Source organism: Anopheles funestus, chromosome 2RL (assembly GCF_943734845.2).
Source record: "Anopheles funestus chromosome 2RL, idAnoFuneDA-416_04, whole genome shotgun sequence".
In the NCBI taxonomy this organism is placed as follows: domain Eukaryota; kingdom Metazoa; phylum Arthropoda; class Insecta; order Diptera; family Culicidae; genus Anopheles; species Anopheles funestus.
The window spans coordinates 48583359-48603864 of NC_064598.1; the positions used below are offsets into that span (position 1 = coordinate 48583359).

General features: G+C 43.9%; 3 protein-coding genes across 8 annotated transcripts; 1 reads left to right on the forward strand and 2 right to left on the reverse strand.

Annotated features, from left to right (window-relative positions):
* Positions 1 to 449: 449 nt before the first annotated feature.
* LOC125760914 (nucleosome assembly protein 1-like 4) lies at positions 450 to 3671 on the reverse strand. Of its 4 annotated transcripts, none has more exons than XM_049421507.1 (2): positions 3536 to 3671; positions 450 to 2705 (listed from the first exon to the last, which is right to left on the reverse strand). In XM_049421507.1, exon 2 carries the CDS (start codon positions 2641 to 2643, stop codon positions 1426 to 1428), a length of 1218 nt encoding a protein of 405 aa, XP_049277464.1. In that variant the 5' UTR covers positions 2644 to 2705; positions 3536 to 3671; the 3' UTR covers positions 450 to 1425. The 4 variants fall into 4 exon arrangements, with proteins under 4 accessions (XP_049277464.1, XP_049277466.1, XP_049277465.1 ...); XM_049421509.1 differs by having other exon boundaries at positions 3514 to 3663; XM_049421508.1 differs by lacking the exon at positions 3536 to 3671 and adding an exon at positions 3347 to 3498.
* A 1167-nt stretch (positions 3672 to 4838) lies between these two features.
* LOC125760878 (DNA polymerase alpha catalytic subunit) lies at positions 4839 to 10076 on the reverse strand. Its single transcript, XM_049421441.1, has 4 exons — positions 9786 to 10076; positions 9515 to 9718; positions 5342 to 9457; positions 4839 to 5269 (listed from the first exon to the last, which is right to left on the reverse strand). Exons 1-4 carry the CDS (start codon positions 9799 to 9801, stop codon positions 4947 to 4949), a joined length of 4659 nt encoding a protein of 1552 aa, XP_049277398.1. The 5' UTR covers positions 9802 to 10076; the 3' UTR covers positions 4839 to 4946.
* A 438-nt stretch (positions 10077 to 10514) lies between these two features.
* LOC125760913 (heterogeneous nuclear ribonucleoprotein 27C) lies at positions 10515 to 18333 on the forward strand. Of its 3 annotated transcripts, none has more exons than XM_049421504.1 (2): positions 10515 to 10564; positions 11623 to 18333. In XM_049421504.1, the coding sequence occupies exon 2, from the start codon at positions 11905 to 11907 to the stop codon at positions 13132 to 13134; it is 1230 nt and encodes a 409-aa protein (XP_049277461.1). In that variant the 5' UTR covers positions 10515 to 10564; positions 11623 to 11904; the 3' UTR covers positions 13135 to 18333. The 3 variants fall into 3 exon arrangements, with proteins under 3 accessions (XP_049277461.1, XP_049277460.1, XP_049277462.1); XM_049421503.1 differs by lacking the exon at positions 10515 to 10564 and adding an exon at positions 10571 to 10718; XM_049421505.1 differs by lacking the exon at positions 10515 to 10564 and adding an exon at positions 10750 to 10946.
* The last annotated feature ends 2173 nt before the right edge of the window (positions 18334 to 20506 follow it).

Here is a 20506-nt window from a genome sequence, read left to right on the forward strand (position 1 = left end):
CAAATGTAAATTATCATCTGTTGCGTGACTGACTGCGTAAATGTAAATTCAAACGTCAAATAATTTTTCTTTACCGCTAATAATGTTTATAATTTTGCCGCCAAATGATCTGTTTGAACCGTTTATTCGTTTTTTCACACTTTATTCAGTTCCATAATAAGTTTTCTTTAAGCTACAGCTTCACAACAGTGTACCACCAAAGCGTAAGAGAACAATGCAATGTTTTGCGCCTGTTAAAAAGAATACAAACGCGATACAATTCATACCCGGTAAAACAGCGGCATGCCAAATTGTAAAACATTCGCTATTTTTGCTAAAACCCGAAACGCATTCCGGAATTGGTTATTTTTTCCATATACAATAAAGGACAGTTTGTCCGCCTTCGATCAGGAACAAAATACAGATACAAAACAGCACGGCTTTAAGATTAAAAAAAAAGTTCCATGCTGTTTCCTGATAACATAAATACAAGTTTTTATTAGTGTATAGTTTTCGTTTCGCGTGTCTCTCTGCTTGAAGTCGATCTTTACGTTTTATTACAATGGAAAGAAGAAAAACCGTTATTGTAGCCGCGCGCGGATTTCTAGGTATAGTTTTTTTTTGCTTTCTGTGTACTATGAACGCTGGAATTTTAAAACACATAACTCGCTGCCTCCGATATATCCTGGGGTCTCTCTCTCTCTCTGTCTGTGCTGAAATGCCATCGCAAAAATCTTTTGTTAATCCTGTTCAGCTTGAAATGAATATGTATGCCAGAGCCAGAGCCTACCGGTCATACGGGGACGAGGTTGCAGCATATATCTTTTATCTGTTTGAAAGTGTGCGCATGTGAGTTTGTGTTCGTGTGTTTGCTTGTATATGGGTACGCATAGTGAATATAATGATGAATTTGTATAAGCGACAACTTAACTTCGTACGAAACTTAGCAATACTAGAGTATTTCGATATCAGGAATATAAGATTCTTTTCCGGACACGACGGGCCATAAAGAAACAAATATAATATAATAATAGAAGAAAGTAGGTTTATCTCCTCGCTGATCCTGTTCTCGTAACATCTGCGATCTCCATCTCTCTCTCTCTCTCCTGTAACTGTTTTTGTTGTTTGATCATTTCAATTTCAACCTGTTTTTCTTAAGTCGATAGAACTAACAAATTCTGAAGACTTGGCCTTCCGATTCCCTGCTTGTTTGATGATGTTTTTGTTTTCTCCTACCGATGGCGTGTCGATACGCCTCCCCTCCCGCGAACAAAACGTCAATGCAAAACATCCGGTTCTAGGATCCCGGACGAAAACGTTTTAAGGACGACAAAAAAAAGACAATGGTTAATAGAGGAGTAGCTTTAAATAGGATGATTTTGGGTTAAAAAAAAACACGTGCAGCTTTTGTTATCCCGTTCGAATTGACACCAACTCGCCGATAGCTCACTGCTGGTTACATTCGGGCGGCTGCTCTCCCTTCTTAGCATTTCCTACTCCTCCACCACCACCCTGTCCTTTTCCACCTTTCGACTTTTTCGCCCGATTGCTACTGGCTGCCGGTGGCTTCGGTGTACTTTCCTCCTCCTCATCCTCATCTTCCTCCTCCTCACCCTCTTCCTCCTCATCATCCATCTCCTCGTCCTCCTCTTCCTCCTCTTCCTCATCGTCATCGTCGTCATCCTCATCCATCACCTCGCCGGTGTAATACAGGACTGCTTTCGGAATAATGCGTGCCCGAAGGAAGTGACCAACCTCGAAGTCGCGCCCGATCAGGAACTGCGTTTCCGGATCGAGTGTGTCGTCCTCCTGAACGCGCGGCGGTGAGAAGAAGTTAAAGAACGATTCAGTCGGTTGCGATTTCATGACCACACGGGTGGCGTTGCGCTGTTTGTGCTTCTGTTGCTTTTTGATCGTCTTCACCGTCACGTTCTTGCCCGGATTCCAGTTGATCGGGCAACCGGTGCATTTGTAAATTTCGGGCCCCTCGAAGCCGAACGGTTCGTCCTTGTCTATCTTGCAACGCAGGAAGTACTTCTTCGTCAGCACGGTATCCTTGAAGTACGGGTTCGTATCGAAGTGGAACTCAATTACATACGACATCGGGTCTTTCTCGTACACAATGTTCAGATTGCGCAGAAACTCCAGCACCGGTTCGTCGTGCGGATGCACCAGCTCGGCCAGCGCTTCCGTGTTCTTGAACACCATCAGCCAAAAGTTCGGGATGCCTTGTCCGTTCGTGGGTAGCTCCTTTTGGTAATTTAGCGCCATCTTCTTCAACCGCTCGTTAATCTCCTCATCCTCCTCTTCGTGCTCGCCTTCTTCCTCGGTTTCGTCCTTGCGCGGCGGATCCACCCAGCTTGCTTCCTCCGGCGTAGGTTCCACCTTGCCGGCCACAATCTCCTTCCGCCGGTCGACAATCGGTTGGTAAAGTTGCTGATATTTACATTCGAGCTGATACACCTCCTCGAAAAATTTGGCCTCGAGCTTCGTGTACTCGACCTGCAGATGTTTTAGCGCACGAACGCGCTGCTGTGCCGCCTCCGGCAACGCTGCCACGAACTGTTTCATCATGTAGCGGCGCGAAAATGGGTCCAGATAGCCGGGCGCATCGACAAAGTCGGGCACCTCGCATTCCGATTCCGTCTTAGCTCCGGTTGTCATTGTCACTATTTCTATTTTCTATACGCGCGCAGTGAACTGTAATTACTGTGGGTATCCGCAATCTGTAAGTAACAAAAAGAACAACAGTATAAATTATAGAATCGAATCATTTTCTGGCTAATCAAATTTTACTCTTTCACCCAACAGCAGCACACGATCGATCATACAAAACACGAACTCAAAAATAAATGTCTGCACAACACCAGCAGCAGCAACGAACGTACCGCAACAATAAGCTTATGTGAAGAATGAATGCACATTCTCGATTATGACGCATTAGATTTTTTCTTCTGCTAGGTACCACACACATACACGGTAGGCCTTGGAAAACATGGAGCAAGCGAACAAAAACGCTTCAGCCAATCACATTTTCCACAAAAAGAGAGGTTAGGAACAGTAGAATTTTAAGTTTTTTTGCATTTTTGTATGTGCCAATACGTATTGTTCAGAGCAGGGCTACGGAAAAGTCAATTCAACACAACCTCGTCCAACCAATATTGCTGAATACAGCAAATTAGCAACAATCCAAATGACGACTTGGATAAATTTCATCACAGCGTGCTGTCGCCATTCGTCTTTATTGCAAAACCATCAACTTCCCTTGCATAAAAGGGCTTACATGGAAAGCACATGGAACGCTAGTGGATGTACGTAGTACGTTCCGCACTCATCATCACATCCCACATTCCTTCGCTTACCCTACCTGAACGCCAGAACTAACGCCACACAACAGGAACCGGAATTAGCCGGGTCGTGTCACGTTCACACGCGGTATCGTGAAACGCACTAAACCTATTCGTACAATCGCTCCTGTCGGCGGTGCGGTTTGCTGCGAAAGCACTATGCCAAACGAATGATGTTAATGCGTACCGACAAATATTCTTTCACGCACCTTTTACCGATTGCCGTAGCTGCTGGGAAACTGGATACTGCTGCTAGGACGGCGAAACGACACACGGGAAGAGAATTTCGCATGGAAGACAGCTTCCGACGGGAGGCGATGGAATAAACCGTTCTGTTATCCGTGGTCATGCGTCCAGCAGAGCCCGAATAATCGATCGCAGGTTCGTAAATACAGTCGCGTTTAGGTGATACACTTGAAGGGTTGATTATATTTTAATGCACATTTTCGCGCAAATTCACCACCACGTGAAGAGTAATATTGCTACTAGATTGTTTTAACATTTATTTGCGAACTGTTAAACCACATTACAGAATTGCAAATAGGAATTCTTGAGGAAATTAATATAATGACAATCGTTTTTCGCTTCCCGCCCAAATTGGCTGTGATTTTGCTGCTTTTGACAGCCGGCCGGCATAAATTTGAATTATTTAGTTCAAGTTTTAAAAATAACGCATTTCGTATTGTGATACAGTTGTGTGGATATATTATGCAAAACGACTGATACATAACTAACCATCACAACTTTACAAATTTTAATAAAGCAATTAAAAACCTAATCCAACACTACGTACGATCGATGTACAGTGATGTGCAAACTGAGTGAGAAAGCATGAGTGAATAAAATCCTTCCTATGACTGAGTTGATTCTAATCTCTGGAAAGAGTTATTATAATTCCTTTGCAATGTAACTCACTAAAAAAATCAATAACTAACAATTAAGAAAGAAAAAAGTGAAAGTGAAAACACAAAATTTCACAGAAGAAGAGTCATTCATCTCCTTAAAATGCCATTTGACTCTCAAAAGAATTGTGGCTCTTTGTGGCGATCTTTGACATACTCATTAACGAGTCATATCATTCTTTGATTAGTAAAAGTACCATTTGACTCTTAAAAGAGCCATGACTCGTTGTGGCGACCTTTGACTCATATCACTCTTAAAAGAGTCATTTCATTAATTATTAAATATGAATGTCCAATACCAAAATTTTTTTTCAGGTGATGTGCAATCTTATGGTGAAGAATTTAGATAGGATGGTCATCAATTAAATATTTAAAAACATCTATTCAAAAGGTCAGCCGTATAGTTGATTCATTTATGTGAGTCACTCCCTCAGAGTTAACTCACCTGCACGAGTTATGACTCCCATCTCTAATCGATACAAAGATCGTTGTGAAAAATCCTATCTTATCAGAGACGGTATATCCGACCACGTGGAAAACATAACTCTCCTTAGTCAAAAGAATCGCAAAAACAAATGTACCATATCAACACACATGAGACGCATCGTAATTTTAAGTAAGTAAACATACAACGTTTATTTAAAATAGATTCGCTAGCACCTAAATACATCATTCTCTTTGATGGCCCACTCGATTCCAACTAACCCGGTTGCCCACATTAGCTCAGATATAGCTTCCATTCTATCAGTTTCTCGTGTAACAGCGACGTCTTCCGATCCAAGGGTTCACTTTTAACTGCATCGACTGTTGCGTCCACGGCATCCAGTCGTTTGGCCAGCCTGGCAGCAACATCCTTCGCCGGGTATAGGTATTTCACCGGTTCTCCAACGTTATCGGATTGTTTCGGTGCCGGGACGGCATATTCCATGTAGAAGTTCGACAGATTAACCACACCGTACTTCGATCGCTGCTGGAACCGCTCAACGGTTTCTTTCAGGCGGCTATACATGTTGCGAATATCCGGGGACAGGGCTTTTGTTACTGAAAAATTAAAACAAAAAATAGATTACACGACCGGACTGAAAAACGATTCGCCGCCAATTGTGATCTTACATTTTGCACTATACTGTTCCAAATCGAACATGTACAGATAGTAGCACAGCTGGTTGTACAGATCCGTCTCGGAGTACTGCAGCACAAGTAAGCCGTTTCCGCACAGCAAACAGTACGGGTTGTTCTTAGCTGCCACGTGCGAATACAGTCGCGTGTTGCCGTTACAAATCGGATTGTCACAAACCATCCATCGCTGGTAGAAACGCCGAATATCTGCCCGAATGGCCAACGTCAGCTCGTTTACTATTGCCGGCAAATATTGTACCGGTTGCACCGTACATCCGCCTGCCTCCTCATTAGCGCACCGTTCGAAAACCGACCGTTGGCGACCGGCTGCCGATGGGCGGAATCCGCTGGCAACGGGATTTTTGCCCTTGCAGGCCACGCACGTAAACTCGAACCGATGACACAACCGATACCGCTCCGTTGCCGTCTTGATAAGGCTCTCGCCATCTTGATACTGTTGCCCGTCGATTCCACCTCCGCCACCACCACCACCGCCGAGGCTTGCTATCGCTCGATACTTTTTCGGATCGAGCCCTAAGCATAGGGCAAGCCGACAGGCATCGGTACCTTCGAGCGGTTCACATATGCGAAACACGACCGGGTGAATCTGCTGCGCCAGATAGTACTCAACGTCCACCTTCAACCGTTCGGCATTGGCTGGATCGCGTACCTCATCGATATGGTACGCACGCTTCATGGCCGGTGCCGACGTACCGTCCTGGCAGATAATGTAGTTCACCATATCACCGCGTTTGTAGTTCCGCTTGCGCTGCTTGTTCATGCGCTGCGCTACTTGCACGTGCGGCAACTGGCTTACATCGCCGTACTCGTTCAACGATCGCGTCAGCTGCTTGGTAATTTCCAGCAACTGCAACGATAATGTCCCCGCCTGCAGATCATCCTTCAGCTTCTCCAATCGCACATGCATGTTCTCGATACGCTCGTCCATCGGTGCGTCGGACAGTATCTGGCCGAGGATCATGTTGCCCGCAAGCACCGCTATGCGGGACCAATCGCGCCGCACAATGTCCAAACCTTTCAGCTCCTGGCTGCACGCAAACGCACCATCCGCCTTTTTGCTGATCGATACCGCGGCATACTTTTTCTTCTTCAGCAGCAACAGATACTTATAGATACCGTCCACGTCCAGCTCGAGACACCGGTACGCCTTGTTCACGTGCTGCTTGATGCTCGCCCCGATCCGGTACACCTGCTCGTAGTCGGTAATGTTCGTGCTGATCATGATGCTGTCCGTATCACCGTAGATCACCTGATAGTTCATTCGCTCCACGATCGATTTGGTGTTCATCAGGATCTCACGTCCCTTCTGCGTGATCAGCGAAGCCAAATGTTGTGCATAAAACCGTGACCGGGAGTACCCGAGACATCCGTACAGCGAGTTAGCGGTCAGCTTTAATGCCATCTGCCGTATGTTGTACTGCATGGCCAGCTCGGGCGACACATCGGGCTCCTTCATGAGCTGTTTTACGGCACGCCGGCTTTCGACCAGCTTTCGAATTTGTCTCGGCAAGATCGCAATCTCGTTCGTGGCAAGTATGGTTGGCTCGAGAAGAGCCTCCCCATCGCCGTCAGCAGTTTCTTGCGCGCTCTCACCACCCACCGCCGGTGGCAGTACGGTCGTGAAGCAGATGTTGTACTCCTGGATGATGCTCGGGTACAGTGAATTAAAGTCCATCAGCAGCACAAACTTATCGTAAAAGCCCTTGATAGGGTCCAGCACCAAACCACCGGCGTATGCGGCTTTATTCTTGGGCTTACGTTTCTCTGCTGTCTCCTCACCACCCTTGCCATCTTTACGCGCTCCACCACCGGGCTGAAATGTGACCTTGTCCGGCAGGATGTAATCCTTGTCGTAGAACGCATGCAGCAGCAGAAATTCGTTCCGTTCCGCACGTCCACCGTGCAGGGTACGGTTCATCAAATTGCCCGCGATCTGCGTGATCTGTAGCGCCAGCGGCAACACGTTCAGTTCGCACATCAACTTCAGCGTGTAAAAGTTGTCCTGCATCGTAAGACCCACCAGCTGGACGAGTGTTTCCGCCTCCTGGTACATGACCGGAATCTCATCCAGCAGCACATCCTTCCGCTCGCCCTCGCCAATCTTTAGCACCTCCGTGCAGAGTGTGTTCAAGTCGTAGCTGCGCGACTTGATCAACTCTTCCGCGGACGTCTTCACATCGCAGATCATACGTCCGACGAAGAAATCATCCACCCGCCTGCTGGCTGGGCTCTTTACCTTCAGCCGTCCGATGCGGCTCCAGAGTGCCATCTTGGTCGTCATTAGCCGCTGGCAGATGAGATCGAGCTGGAAGTTCTCCGCATCGAACGTAACCACCAGATCCGGATCGATCACCTGGAACGTGGAAAGGAACCAGCTCAGCAGCGTGCGTTCGCTTTCGCACTTGGTTACCTTCGCCTTGCATTCGGCCGGATTGAAATTAAGCGGCCACACCGTGTTGGATGGTCGCGTGACACCACAGTACTGTCGGCTAAACGGTGGATTCGGTGGTGGCTGGCTCAGCGAGAACCGATCGTTCACCAGCATCGTGATCATTGCGATCTCGTTCGTGTTGTTGCGCAGCGTGCTGCGTACGTTGATCGAGCAAAACACGAGCGGTGGTGGTGTGGCCGTATCGCTGGCAAGCTTAATACAATCAATATCCGGCACGGTCACTTCCACCTTGCACCAGGTGGTTTTCGTTTCGCGTGACGTTGCATTGCTCAGTCCCATCCAGCACGGACCCTTTACCTTCCGCTCGAGCAGAAACTGCTCCACAACGTTTGTGTTGGCGCCAAAAATGTGCGCAATGGTACGATAGCTCTTGTCGAGCGATGGTGGCGGCAACTTGGCACTGTACCGTACCTCCAGATAGTCACACACGACCGGTACCTGCAGCGAGCTGGTGGCACTCGTGTAAGCAAAGCTTTTGGTTACCTTTTTCGTGCGATATTTGGTAATGTTCAACTTGGTGCTAATATCATTACAGAACTCCTCGTACACGTCCAGTAAGCTGACCGGTTGTCCCGTTTCTGCATTAGTTTCGCGTGGCAGCAAATAAAGGCATCGTTCGACGTTCTGCACGTGTACGCAGATCGACTGATAATCGCGACTGGTGGATGCAATCCTTCCAAACAGGTACAGCTCGCCCTGGCACTTGTTCGGATCGTTCCACGCATCCCAGAACCAAAACTTCATCTCAGTGCTAGAATCCATCTCGCCGGTACTGTCCACAGCTTCCGCTTCGGTCGCTACACTCTTCTTGCCGTCTTCCATGTCGGAAAATATGCTATCCCATCCGTTTAGCAAATTCTTCGGAATTAATTCCTCCGGTTCTTCCTCCTTTTTCTCCTCCGTTTTCGGTTTTTCTGTGACCGGTTCCACTGACGACATTTCGGTAAAATCATCATCCATATCATCAAGGAAATGGCTCTCAACGGGTAGTTCCTGGGTGGGTTGCTCTTTTTTCACTTGATCCGGGACGACAGCCTGTTCTATTTGGGACACAGGTTCTTCCTTAATGGTCGGTGGTTCTTCTCGCACTACCACGGCTTTCGGTTGTGACGGATCCATCTTAATCTGTGACGCTGAAGTCTTCTTGCTCAAGGTTTTACCTTCCGATTCAGCCATTACATTTTTCAACATCTCCTCATCACTGTCTTCCTCTACCACCGGTTTCTTTTCCGATCGTTTCAAATTCTTACTCAAGTTTAACATGTACCGTTTCATTTCCTCTTCAGCCGTAAGTTCTTTCGGTTTAGCTGGTACCGCTTTCGTCATAACTAGTGGACGAATTTCCTTCGTGCTGGTTGAAGCTGCACCATTTGCATTGCCGCCTTCCGAATTTATCTCGCCCAAAATATCCGCCAACGCATCATCATCTTCCACCTTGGTCTTGGTCGGTTGCTCACGGTTGAAGTATTTTTTGAGCGATTTCCTCCCGGTGACTGGTTCGCTAGTGTTACCGGGACCGTCACGGACGCGTTTATTTCCTTTGCCATTCTTGTTTGCCGCACGCTTTGGTGCGGCTTGTGGTTCTAGTTCATCGTCGTCGAAGATTTCCCGCCCATTTTCAACGTATCCAAAACCATCTGTAATAAAAGCGCTGTAGCGAATCGTCTAAACGGGACTATCTTTCATGCACTCACCGTCATCCTCGACCCAATCGTCGTGCATTCGTTCGTTGACGATTTTAGCATACTCCTTCTCGTCCACCTCGTCGTACACATTTTCCATTTTGTCCACCTCATACTTGTTCTTGGTGCCAACCTCCTTTTGTTTCTTCAGCCGTTCCAACGCGGCAAACCGGCCATGCTTGTCGATGCGCCTTCGCTTCGACCGTTGTTCCCCACCTACCACGGGTGAAAAATGGACAGATGTTACAGATTCTCTGATCGGAAATAAACCTCTTAAACCTACCGGGTGAATCACTCATTTTTGTTGTACAAAATAACGTCACGGTAACGTGTGATAATTAATGCACTTTTTCACTAGTTTTGTGACACGTTTCTTCGGTAAATAATTTTTCTTTACATCGAAGATCCAGCCAGAACCTTCCTAAAGGACGGTCGATAATATATCCGATCTGTTTTGCATTGCATGACGGTTGTGTTTTGATTTGGCGCGAAACCATTCGCGTAGGATCCGGATCACAACGAGCAAGCGAACGGGACGGATCGTTTGACAGCTAAAAAATGCAACTTTTTTGATATTGAATTTCCAACATTTGGCGAAATATCCTTTTTCGTTTTTAAAATGATTTCTACACACTTTTTTGCAAATTAATTAAATAAAGTAATCAAATGCAATGTTTGATGTCATGCACTGTCCATATTTTTGATTGCAAAGTAATTAAGAACAATGCTAGAACAATTGCTCTTATTTTTGTTTCTCATAACCGTAATGTGAGTTAAATTCTTGTTTTCTGTTTCAATCCACCAAAAAGGTAAATATTTTATTCACTTTTCATTGCAATCTTGCATTAAAATTAAAGCAATTTTGTTCGCCAACCGTAATACCCGGTGAAAGATAGATAGCACACGTGCATTTCGCTCGGATGACGCCGCACCATTTTCGACAGCTTGAGCGCGAATCGCCGACACTCGCGACAACCCACTTTCGCCCCGCCGAAACGTGCTCGAATCGAGCAGCTTGTACAGTGCAGCTAACCTCGAAAAGGTGAAAAGGGAAAAGCGATGGTCAGCACCATTTAATGTTATTTAGATTTCTAAGAAGTTTAATCTTTTTTAGTTTTCTAATTAGTATTTAAGGCATCTTATTAAGATTAAACCCAGAACGCTAAGCATAATTTTAATCTTTAAAACGTAAAGAAGCCGCTAGAAATACTAGAAAGTAAGTAAAACGTACGGTGGCCGCCCGGGAAGCGAAAGAAGTGCCAGCACACTCCGAAGCGTGTACGACAGCACACCGTCATCCGTCGTGGCGTATCCGGAACATGGTTCCCGCGAGCGAAAGCAAGCGCAAATGAAGCAAAGCAAGCGTGAAAAAGTATTTTTTTCATGTTTTGGTGGTTGGTTTCGCTTTTTTCGGCGAGAATAGTTTAGTTTTGTCGAGCGTGAAGTAAGTGAATTTTCGGTACATTTTGTTTTTGGAAGCATTCTTCCTATGCCGCAAATCCCTTCCGTCACTTCCGTGCATCGTGGTGGTAAACTTTTTAACCAATCTGGTACCGCTTTTTGGCTCAGAATCCGGCACGGCATACGGTGAAGGGTTGTACGGAGTGAAAAGATGGATTACCAACGTGGAAGCGATAGTTAGTGCGGGTTTGGTAAAATCATTGACGTTAAAGATGTGTGTGGCCTGTTGGCCACGCTTCTTTTCCTGCCAAGCAGCATCAAAATTATGCTCGATTTTATGACGCGATTACGTATGATCGGGGTTTTCCCCCGTAATAGTGTGACGCGGATTTGTGCGGTCTCGGTGGTGTGTTCTTCTTTCTCTTCTTCTGGCGCACCGTTCGCTAGATGCGGTTAATCACCTTCCTCGCAGTCGTATATCTGCCCGTGTACACACGTACACGCACACACATGTACACAAATTCATGCATGCATCAACGCATACCTTGATGTGAAGATATTTTATGTTGCTTTTCTTCTTTTTCTCTCTTCCCTCCGTGATTCTCGTCCTGCTTTCGTGGACGTCCATTTTGGTGTGCCTGTTCGGGAAATGTATATTTATGCGGCTGTGTGTAACACGCGGACTGCGGATCATCCGGGATACATCATCACACGTGCAGTAAGTGATTAAACACACATCTTTCTCGCGCACGGGTCCGTAGCGGGAAAACCGGCCCTTACCCATATAAAAGCACACACAAACACACACACACACACGCGCGCATACATACACAACAACGTAGAGTGCACCATCAACAGCCGCCAGTAACAGTACCAGAGGCATCACGACGCATCCCTCAGGCAACGACGTGTATCATCACCACCATCCTCATCCGCACCGGGGCGCACGGAATCGCAACAGTGAAGGTAGCACCACTAGTAGCGGCGCCGGGGGCAGGAAAATGCATCCATCGAAGAAGATGATGCCGGCAGAACTTGATGATCATGAGAAGGGCAAGCTGTTCGTTGGCGGACTGTCCTGGGAGACGAGCCACGAGAACTTGCAGCGCTACTTCAGCCGGTACGGCGAGGTTATCGATTGTGTGGTGATGAAGAACAACGAGACGGGACGTTCGCGCGGCTTCGGCTTCGTGACCTTCGCCGATCCGGAGAACGTCGAGCGGGCGCTCGAGAACGGTCCGCACACGCTGGACGGCCGTACGATCGATCCGAAACCGTGCAATCCGCGCTCGCAGCACAAGCCGAAGCGGACCGGCGGTTACCCGAAGGTGTTCCTCGGCGGATTGCCGCCCAACATCACCGAGACGGATCTGCGCTCGTTCTTCTGTCGCTATGGCAACGTGATGGAGGTGGTGATCATGTACGATCAGGAGAAGAAGAAATCGCGCGGCTTCGGTTTTCTGTCGTTTGAAAGCGAGAGTGCGGTCGAGCGGGCAACCGCGGACCATTTCGTGCACATCAGCGGCAAGCAGGTGGAGGTGAAGAAGGCCGAACCGCGTGATGGCAACCAGAACAATAGCAACAGCATGAACGCGGACTCGTACCAGTGGGGTTCGCCGCAGGCACCGCCGATGGGCAATGGCCAGATGGGTGGACCGCCGATCAACATGCAGTCCAACATGATCCCTGGCTACCAGAGCTGGGGAACGTCGCAACCGCAGCAGGGTTACGCTGGGTATGGTGCCGGTGCAGCCGGCGCTGCCAACGCGTACCAGAACTGGGGTGCACCGCCACCACCGCAGCAGTGGGGCAACTATAATGCGACGCCGCAGCAAACCCAGGGCTACGGTGCGTACGAAATGTACAACAACTCGGGCGCCGGAAGTGCCGGTGGCTATGGTTCGAGCAACTGGAACTCGTGGAACATGCCACCGAACACGGCCGGTTCAGCTACCGGGTCTACCGCGGACATGTACTCGCGTCCTCAGTCGGGACCGACGGCCGGTCCGGGTGCTTCGGCGGGTCCTACCAGCGGTGGTCCATCGAAGCCGGGCTCGGAGTATGGCGGCGGTTCGGCCGCGTACGGTGGTGGAGCCGCTGCCGCAGCTGCTGCTGCAGCGACCGGTTACAACTACTACCAGAACGATCAGAACACGTACAACAATCGGCCGCGTTCGGTGTACGGTGCCGGCAGTGATGCCACCTCGCAGCCGCCTTACCAAGCGTTCTAAGCTGGACCACAACAGCGGTTTGGTGTGGCTGATGCTGGTGTTAGTTTGGCGGCGCATTGCAGCACTGCTGCGTGCCCAGTCGAATCGAAACAACAGGCATCAGAACTCGATCGCGGTTAGCGTTTTGTGTAGCTGCGCAAGAAGGGAAATGATGATGATATATGGAACACATTTACGATTCGAATGGAATGAAACATTAGCAGCAGTTACACATATAAAATAGTAGCGTCAGCAGCAGCAACAAAATTATGAATCGGTACACACACACACACATTATGAATCGGTGCGACGATGCACAGTCGATCGAAGTATCGGAATTCCATCGGAATTTAGCAGAAGTAAGAATTTTATGCGCAGATAAGCAGATGACGATGAAGATGGAATTTTGATGGTTTGTTTTGTAAACTACTGTCGCCATTCAAAGCTCACACAAAACCAACTTAAAGAAGAAGAAAAAAAAAGTACACCACCACAATAGGGAAAGAGAGAGAGATAGAGAGAGAGAGAGAAACACATCGTATTTTCTCGTTCAATTATAAGCGAAGCAAACACTACCGGAAAGCTACTAAAAGCGCGAAAAAATGGAGTAAAACACACAAGCTCTACATTATAAATAATTATATATACATATAACAAAATGGAAAGGTAAACAGCATATATAAACAAGATGAGGGATTCTAATAAGATGATGATGAAGAAGAAGAAAAACACACACGGATGCTTAGCAAAGATTATAAGAGTAACACTAGTACTATACAGAAACAAAACACATCCATATATATACATATAAATGTTCACAAATATCCTCCCCATAAAAAAATGCCGTAAATGGAAGTAAGGAAGGATAAGTAGAGATGGTAAAGCGAAGCTATAAAGCACGAGAGAGGAAAGTAGAGAGAAAGAGAGAGAGAGAGAGAGAGTTACTAACTATAATTTTTTGCCGACTTTAGAATGGATGAGGAAGCAAACAAAACACAAATTCATGTTTAAGTAGTTTACAAGGAACGAAAGGGAAAGAAGGTTAGAAATGAAGGTAAAACTTTAAACACAAAATATATAAATACACACACGACGCATTAGGAGGTAGTGACAAAGTAATGGGGAAGGAAAAAAAAACAAACAAGGCTAGATAGAGTAATGTTTTTTTGTGGGATGTGAAATATACTATAAAATCTTTCGAATGCTAAACATGAAACATAGACACACACACACACACAACACACCGTGAGATTGGATTAGGTAGGGAGATGAATTTTGGTTTCCATTGTAGAATGTTTCCTGTTCTGATGGAAATAGTAACGGAAAATGTATTAAATTAACTAGTTCTTTTTTTATTGTTTTAATTTTCGATCGAGGGTGGGTGTGTGCGAACCGGCGTTGCGGTGAAACACGAGTTCTTCTAATAACTCGCCCGACATTGAGTGTGTGGGAGTGTCGTGATATAGAAAGCACATAAGTTAGTTGGATTTTTTTAAACATAGTAATTTTGCAAAATAGAAAACACAGACGAACGTCAATCGTAATTGAGTGTGAAAAACTGTTATTGGATTTAATTACGTTTTTCCTTTTTAAATACCTACCACCAAGCAGAGAACGAGCGAGTTTAGGGAACGCAAGGATAAGGCAGCGTTGTGTGTGTATAGAAAAGCTAGAGTTTTTTTTTTATTTTGGGGAAAATATGTATGAGACGAGAAGTGTACCAAAAGTGTATCCGGTTTTTGAACACGACACAGAGATTTTTGTTGAAACAAAGCTTTTGCAAAACAAAAACTAAACAGCTCATTTTTTTTTAAATAGAAAAGAGTAGTAAAACCTGACTCATTCGGAGGATGATACGGTAGCTTGAAAACTACACGATAGCCGTTTTGTGTTTTATGGGTAAAGGCGAATGAAATTGTACGTGAAATGTTTGCAACCTGTTTTCTTTCCATTCGTTTATAGTTGTAGTGTTTTCTTCTTTTTTTTTAATTCTTACACCGTTCCATAAAAGTTTATTTACTTTAATTTACGGCCTATATGATAATGATAGCTTCTTCCTGATTTGAACTGTTTGCTAACGTAAACACACACACGCACCACTGTAGCGCGCCCCTATCGTAATGTACCCACGGCAGAGCTTCCACGAGATTTGTAATATGTAAAAACAAAAGAAGAAAAACCAACAGTACCACGTTTTCTTTTGCGTATATGTGTTAGTTCCTTTCGGTATGTGTAAAGCCAAGTGTGTGCGGTAATCATCGCTTTGCTTGCTACAACTTCTTTTCCCGTTTGATTAATGTGTGGTGTAAGAGCAGATTGGTTTTCCCCCCTCTCCTTTACGTTTACGATGGGTAGCACACGCGAAAGATATGGTTTTGATAAGAGACAACGCGCTGGTTTAGATACATAGTTACATATATAGTTGGCATGACTTGGGCTAATCGAACTGGAAGATGCGCAAGATTAGGTTCTTTTTTCATTGCCCGTAAGTTAACCCGGAAGCGGGAAAAAACCCTGGAGGTTTGTTTGACGCCTGACAGGGGTTCAGTTTGGTTCATTTTATTCCTGTTTTTTCGGTTTCTTTTTTTTTTAAAGCTAGGTAAACGTTGCAAGTAAAAAAGAAGAAGGGTACATGTAATAATATTTAAAACAGAAAGTGCGATAAATGCTAAGTAAATCCTCTGATTTTTTACGCCTCCTGCCAATACTATCACCCAGGTTTAAAAAGTGTACGATTAAGATTAGATGGAAATGTGCAGGATAAATATAGATAGAGAGAGAGAGAAAGAGAGAGACATCGAGATAATATAATAGCCATTAATTTCAAGCGTCTAGAGCAACCACACATACACAGGAAGCGCCTTATTTTTTGTTTTGTTTTTTAAATGATAGTCAAACATTTGGTTAACTTTCGAGCATAAGAAATATAGTATTTTTCTGTTTTAATTTTTCGCGTAGCCTTCGGATAAAACACGAAGCTACTTAATTAAGCGTGTGTACCGCGTGTACACACTTACAACACTGTACATTTGAGACAATTCCCAGCCCACCACGGACCGGAAAATGGTGCCCGTTTTGTATGTAATTATAACGCCGGGTGCGCAGGATTGCTTATCCCGTGCACTAAGAGCACATATGCTTTTATTCCCATTTTCCATTCCTTTTCCCTTGTTCGTAGCCTTGCGTAACACGCTCAGCCACCTAGTTCCCGCCCCCCCGTAAACTTACGTAGGTTTTGCCAAGTTTTCGATTAAGCGATTCGTTTTAAACAATGTATCAATATTAGCTAACAACAAAAAAGAAACACTACAAACAAAACGTTTAACATCTAAGGGAAGCGTGAAAAAAACGTATAAAAAAATTAAAACATCTTTTTTAAAAAGAACGAAACGGACTCTACACGCAGGAGAACACCACTTACGATAAGATACACGCGTGCGCCTATCGTGCGTTTTAAGAACGAGAACTGATATTTGTGTAACTTTTTAGAAGAAAATCAATCAAGAAGCAAACACCGAAACGGGAGAGTGGAAACCACTAACGGACCCGAAGGTTCACGATTATTTTATTAGACTTACGCACGGTTAATAGCTGGTAAATCGCACACGAAGTTAATGCAAAGCTTGGAAAAGCGCCACCAAATGCGCGTACAGAACAAAAACAGAACGGTATCCGTCACCACGAACCACCACCACCATTGTGCACAGGGTTTTCGGTTTGGATCTTTTAATGCTATCTTCTATCGATGGAAAAGCAGTCAAAAGCTAGGAATGAAAAACAAGCAGAGCAAGTATAGCAGCAAAACGCTTTAAAGACACACAACCTGTAGGCAGAGTAGAAATCGGGAGGAAGAAAACGAACTGTATGAATTTATTCTTTTGTAAGTTTACGCTCGTTGTAAGATTTGTCCATCGGTTTGTAAGCGGGAAGACCGTGGGGGAAATACGTAAGGCAAGTTGATCATTTTTAACCGATTAGAAAACATACAAAAAACAAATCAAACTAAAATAGTGCTAAACTAAACTAAACTAACTAAACTTAGGTGTAGCGTGTTGTGTGTGATCGTTTGAAGATAAGAGCGTGCAAGGGAAGTTCGAATGGAAAGGTTCTGTAAGGGTCAGTGTGCTGTGTTAAATAATACTACTGCTAAAAGTCGACACACAAGTAAATGCTAAAAATGACAAAAAACTCTACAAAAAAGCCTTAAAATAGTAACGCGTATGGTCGGGTTCCTCCACCAAGATTTAAGTTTGAAACAATAAGCAATGGATTAAGTAAAAGGGGAGGAAATAATACGAAAGCCCTGTTTTCTTTTGTTTTTTTTTTTTTAGTTAGCTAGCTAAGGGTGAAGAAACAACAAATGCGACAAGTAACTTAAACAATAATTAAGTGACCTCTCCCACCCCGTTCAAGATCAGGTTATAACAGACAAGAGAGAGCGAGAGACAGGTTTGTGGCGTGCGCGCGTTTAAAGTCTAAAAAAAGAAGCGTGAATTTTCCCTATTGCTTCCCGAATGGTCAACAGGTATCGAATACCACCCGCGTGAAAATGGGTGTTGATGTTAGATATTTGTTGTGTTTTTTTTGTTCTTTAATTTAGTCCTTTCGATGTCTTTTAAAAGTAATTCTGTACGTACACATTCTCCTCTAGGTTCCTCTAATACTGTGAAAAGCTTCCTATTGTTTCCTTTCACCCTTCCTAGCCCTGCACCTACGGTGCATCCTTTTGTGATCTACTACCGTTAAACGATGTGTACTTCCCATATCTTTTACCAAGTGATTCACTTTTCCTTTTTGTTGCGCGCTCGTGGAATTCGTTCCATTTTTAAGTATGTTTTGTTCGAACATTAGGTCTATCGTATTTTTGTTTCTCTCTTTGTGTAATGTTTTTTTTTATAATGTGTAACAGTGTTTTTTTTTGTGAACTGAACCGAGGTTAGGGAAAAATATGTAACAGCCGAAGCAAAATAATTGCAAGAATGAGTACGTGTGTGCGTGTGTGTGCTACCCGAAAGATCCTATAAGGAAAACCAGAGTTCGTTATTCTTAGCGCGCTACAGTTGGCGTATATATAATTTTATGTCCCCCGCTTTATGATTATTTGCTTAACTTTTTTTTATCTTCTGACTGTGTAATTTGCTATCTTTTCATTGTCCCATAATTGCATAAATATATATCATTATAATTGAAGCATATACGTATATAATGCTCGATATTGTATCATTTTTTCTTTCTTCTTTATTTTAAACTGCTTACCAAATAGTGTCGTCCGGATCATCTATGCCAGTTTCAGTTGTTTTGAGATTTTGATTTATATACTTTTTTTTCATTTTATTCGCTTGGTCGATACAAAGTATCGATAACGGTCGAAAAATTCATTAAGATAAACTTATTCCGAGAGGAGTGTGCTGATCTGCTGACCACCTGAGTGTGTTTGCATTGTAATGTAAAGACAACATGAAATGTGCGACACACTGCCACATGTTCAGGTGTGTTTAAGGAAATATCATTGCAAATCATCTGCAATAGGGTAATGTTTTAATAAGAAAGCGATCAGTTCGTGGTTAACAAATAGAACAAACCGTAAACGGAACCTTCAGAAAGGTGTGTAATTAACTACTGAATAAGAAATTCATTTACACTCTACGTTAGGGTACTTTTTTTTCTAAACTAACGATACCTTATTAAAATTTATGTGTAAACTAAATAGTTATACCAGCATGTAACAACTACAGGTACACTCCTCTCATGGATCGATCACAAAGCGGACCGTAGCAAGGGAATGGAAAACGTTCAATTGATTTATTTTGTTTGTTATTAACCTCTGTTAGCTTATGTTACGATTTGAATGCAAGTTAAACGAATCATTCTAAGTGTAACACAATCAGCGCAAACAAACGGAATACAGAACAATGAAGATGATTCAAACGAACACATGTTTTACGAACGAACTGACGAAGCAGATGGACAATTCAAAGTGAAAGCTTTTCTTCTTTTATAACAACAAAAGGCGTATTACGTTTCTGCTCAGTGTTGAAAGGGTTACAAAGGGGTTTTAAGTTTCTTTCTTTTTCTCTTCTACCGGAACATCATATATTTTTTTTCTCTTTTGTTTTTTTTTGTATTTAAATAACCGAACTTAATAAATTTATTCATTTAATAATTAATTTTTCGTTGCGCTGGTCTTTTATTTTTTTGTATTTTTTTGTTGTTTGCCAGTATTAATTTTGTATTTTGTTTGGATTATTTTCTATTAAATCTTTTTTGTATTTGTTTTTAGGTGGTGGTGTTGCAGCTTTCAGTGCGTTTGTCTCATTAATCTAAAGACGAATGAAAATCAGCTCACAGCAGACGATAGTTCTGTTCGAATGGCTTCTTTCCGGTACACTTAAGTAGAAGGATGGTCGTCTAGTGGAACAATACCAAACGAATGCATTGCGCAAGTTAGCAAGAAAATCTAAAAGTACATAGAATAACCACCAAGAAGAAGAACGGCATATAAACTATGGTGCAAGGATAGCGACCAATATTTGGAGTACGGCCGAAACAATACAACGTAAGAAACGCCACGATAAAATAACATTTACAGTACTTAAGCAAGCATATAGAAACAAGTGAACAAACCAAACCAAACAAACAAAACAAAAAAAACGGAACCCCTATAATTGAAACGATTCTAGCATGTGGTAAGAAGAAGAAAAAAAAAACAAATAGCGACAAAATGGTAAACATGTAAGTTGAAATTGAAAAGACTGGTTAATATCAATTTTGAATTTAAGAAACCGTAATAAGTAAGGAGCGTAGGGCAAAAAACAAGAGTGCAACACAAAACTAATAATCAATAACAGTAAATAAGACAGAATACGCAACACACGTGCAAGCGAAACAGTCAAGCGTGCGTAAGAGAGAGAGAGAGAGGGAAATGTAAAACTTGTTGATGAAAACCCCAAGCTAAAATCCGCAACAAACGAAACATGTTATGTAAGTTAGAGGACAAGCGAGAAAATCAGTACTAAATCTAGTGGTAACATAAATTCTACAAATCCTGTTATTAAGAAGAAATCAAGGCAATGGTGAAGCTGGTTAAAGGTACTGGTTAAGTATTATCTCGATTAGTTCCGGATCGCGAACCAAAGCAAGCCAATACGTTCGTTTGGCCACAAGGCAGAACAATACTTAGGTGTGTGAAAATGGTTCAAGTTGTTAAACTCTAGATTTCCGTTTTGTCGCTAGTTATCCTGTTTGATATAATTAAACAAATCCACAGTTTGTCCTACTAACTAACAGCGAAGGTATTGCGAAAGATATTTAAGTACCTTTTGAAAAAAAAAAGCAAAAAGGCACCTAAAACACGTTGAACGTTGTTGGGCGCGTGAACCACATGTTTGCTGTT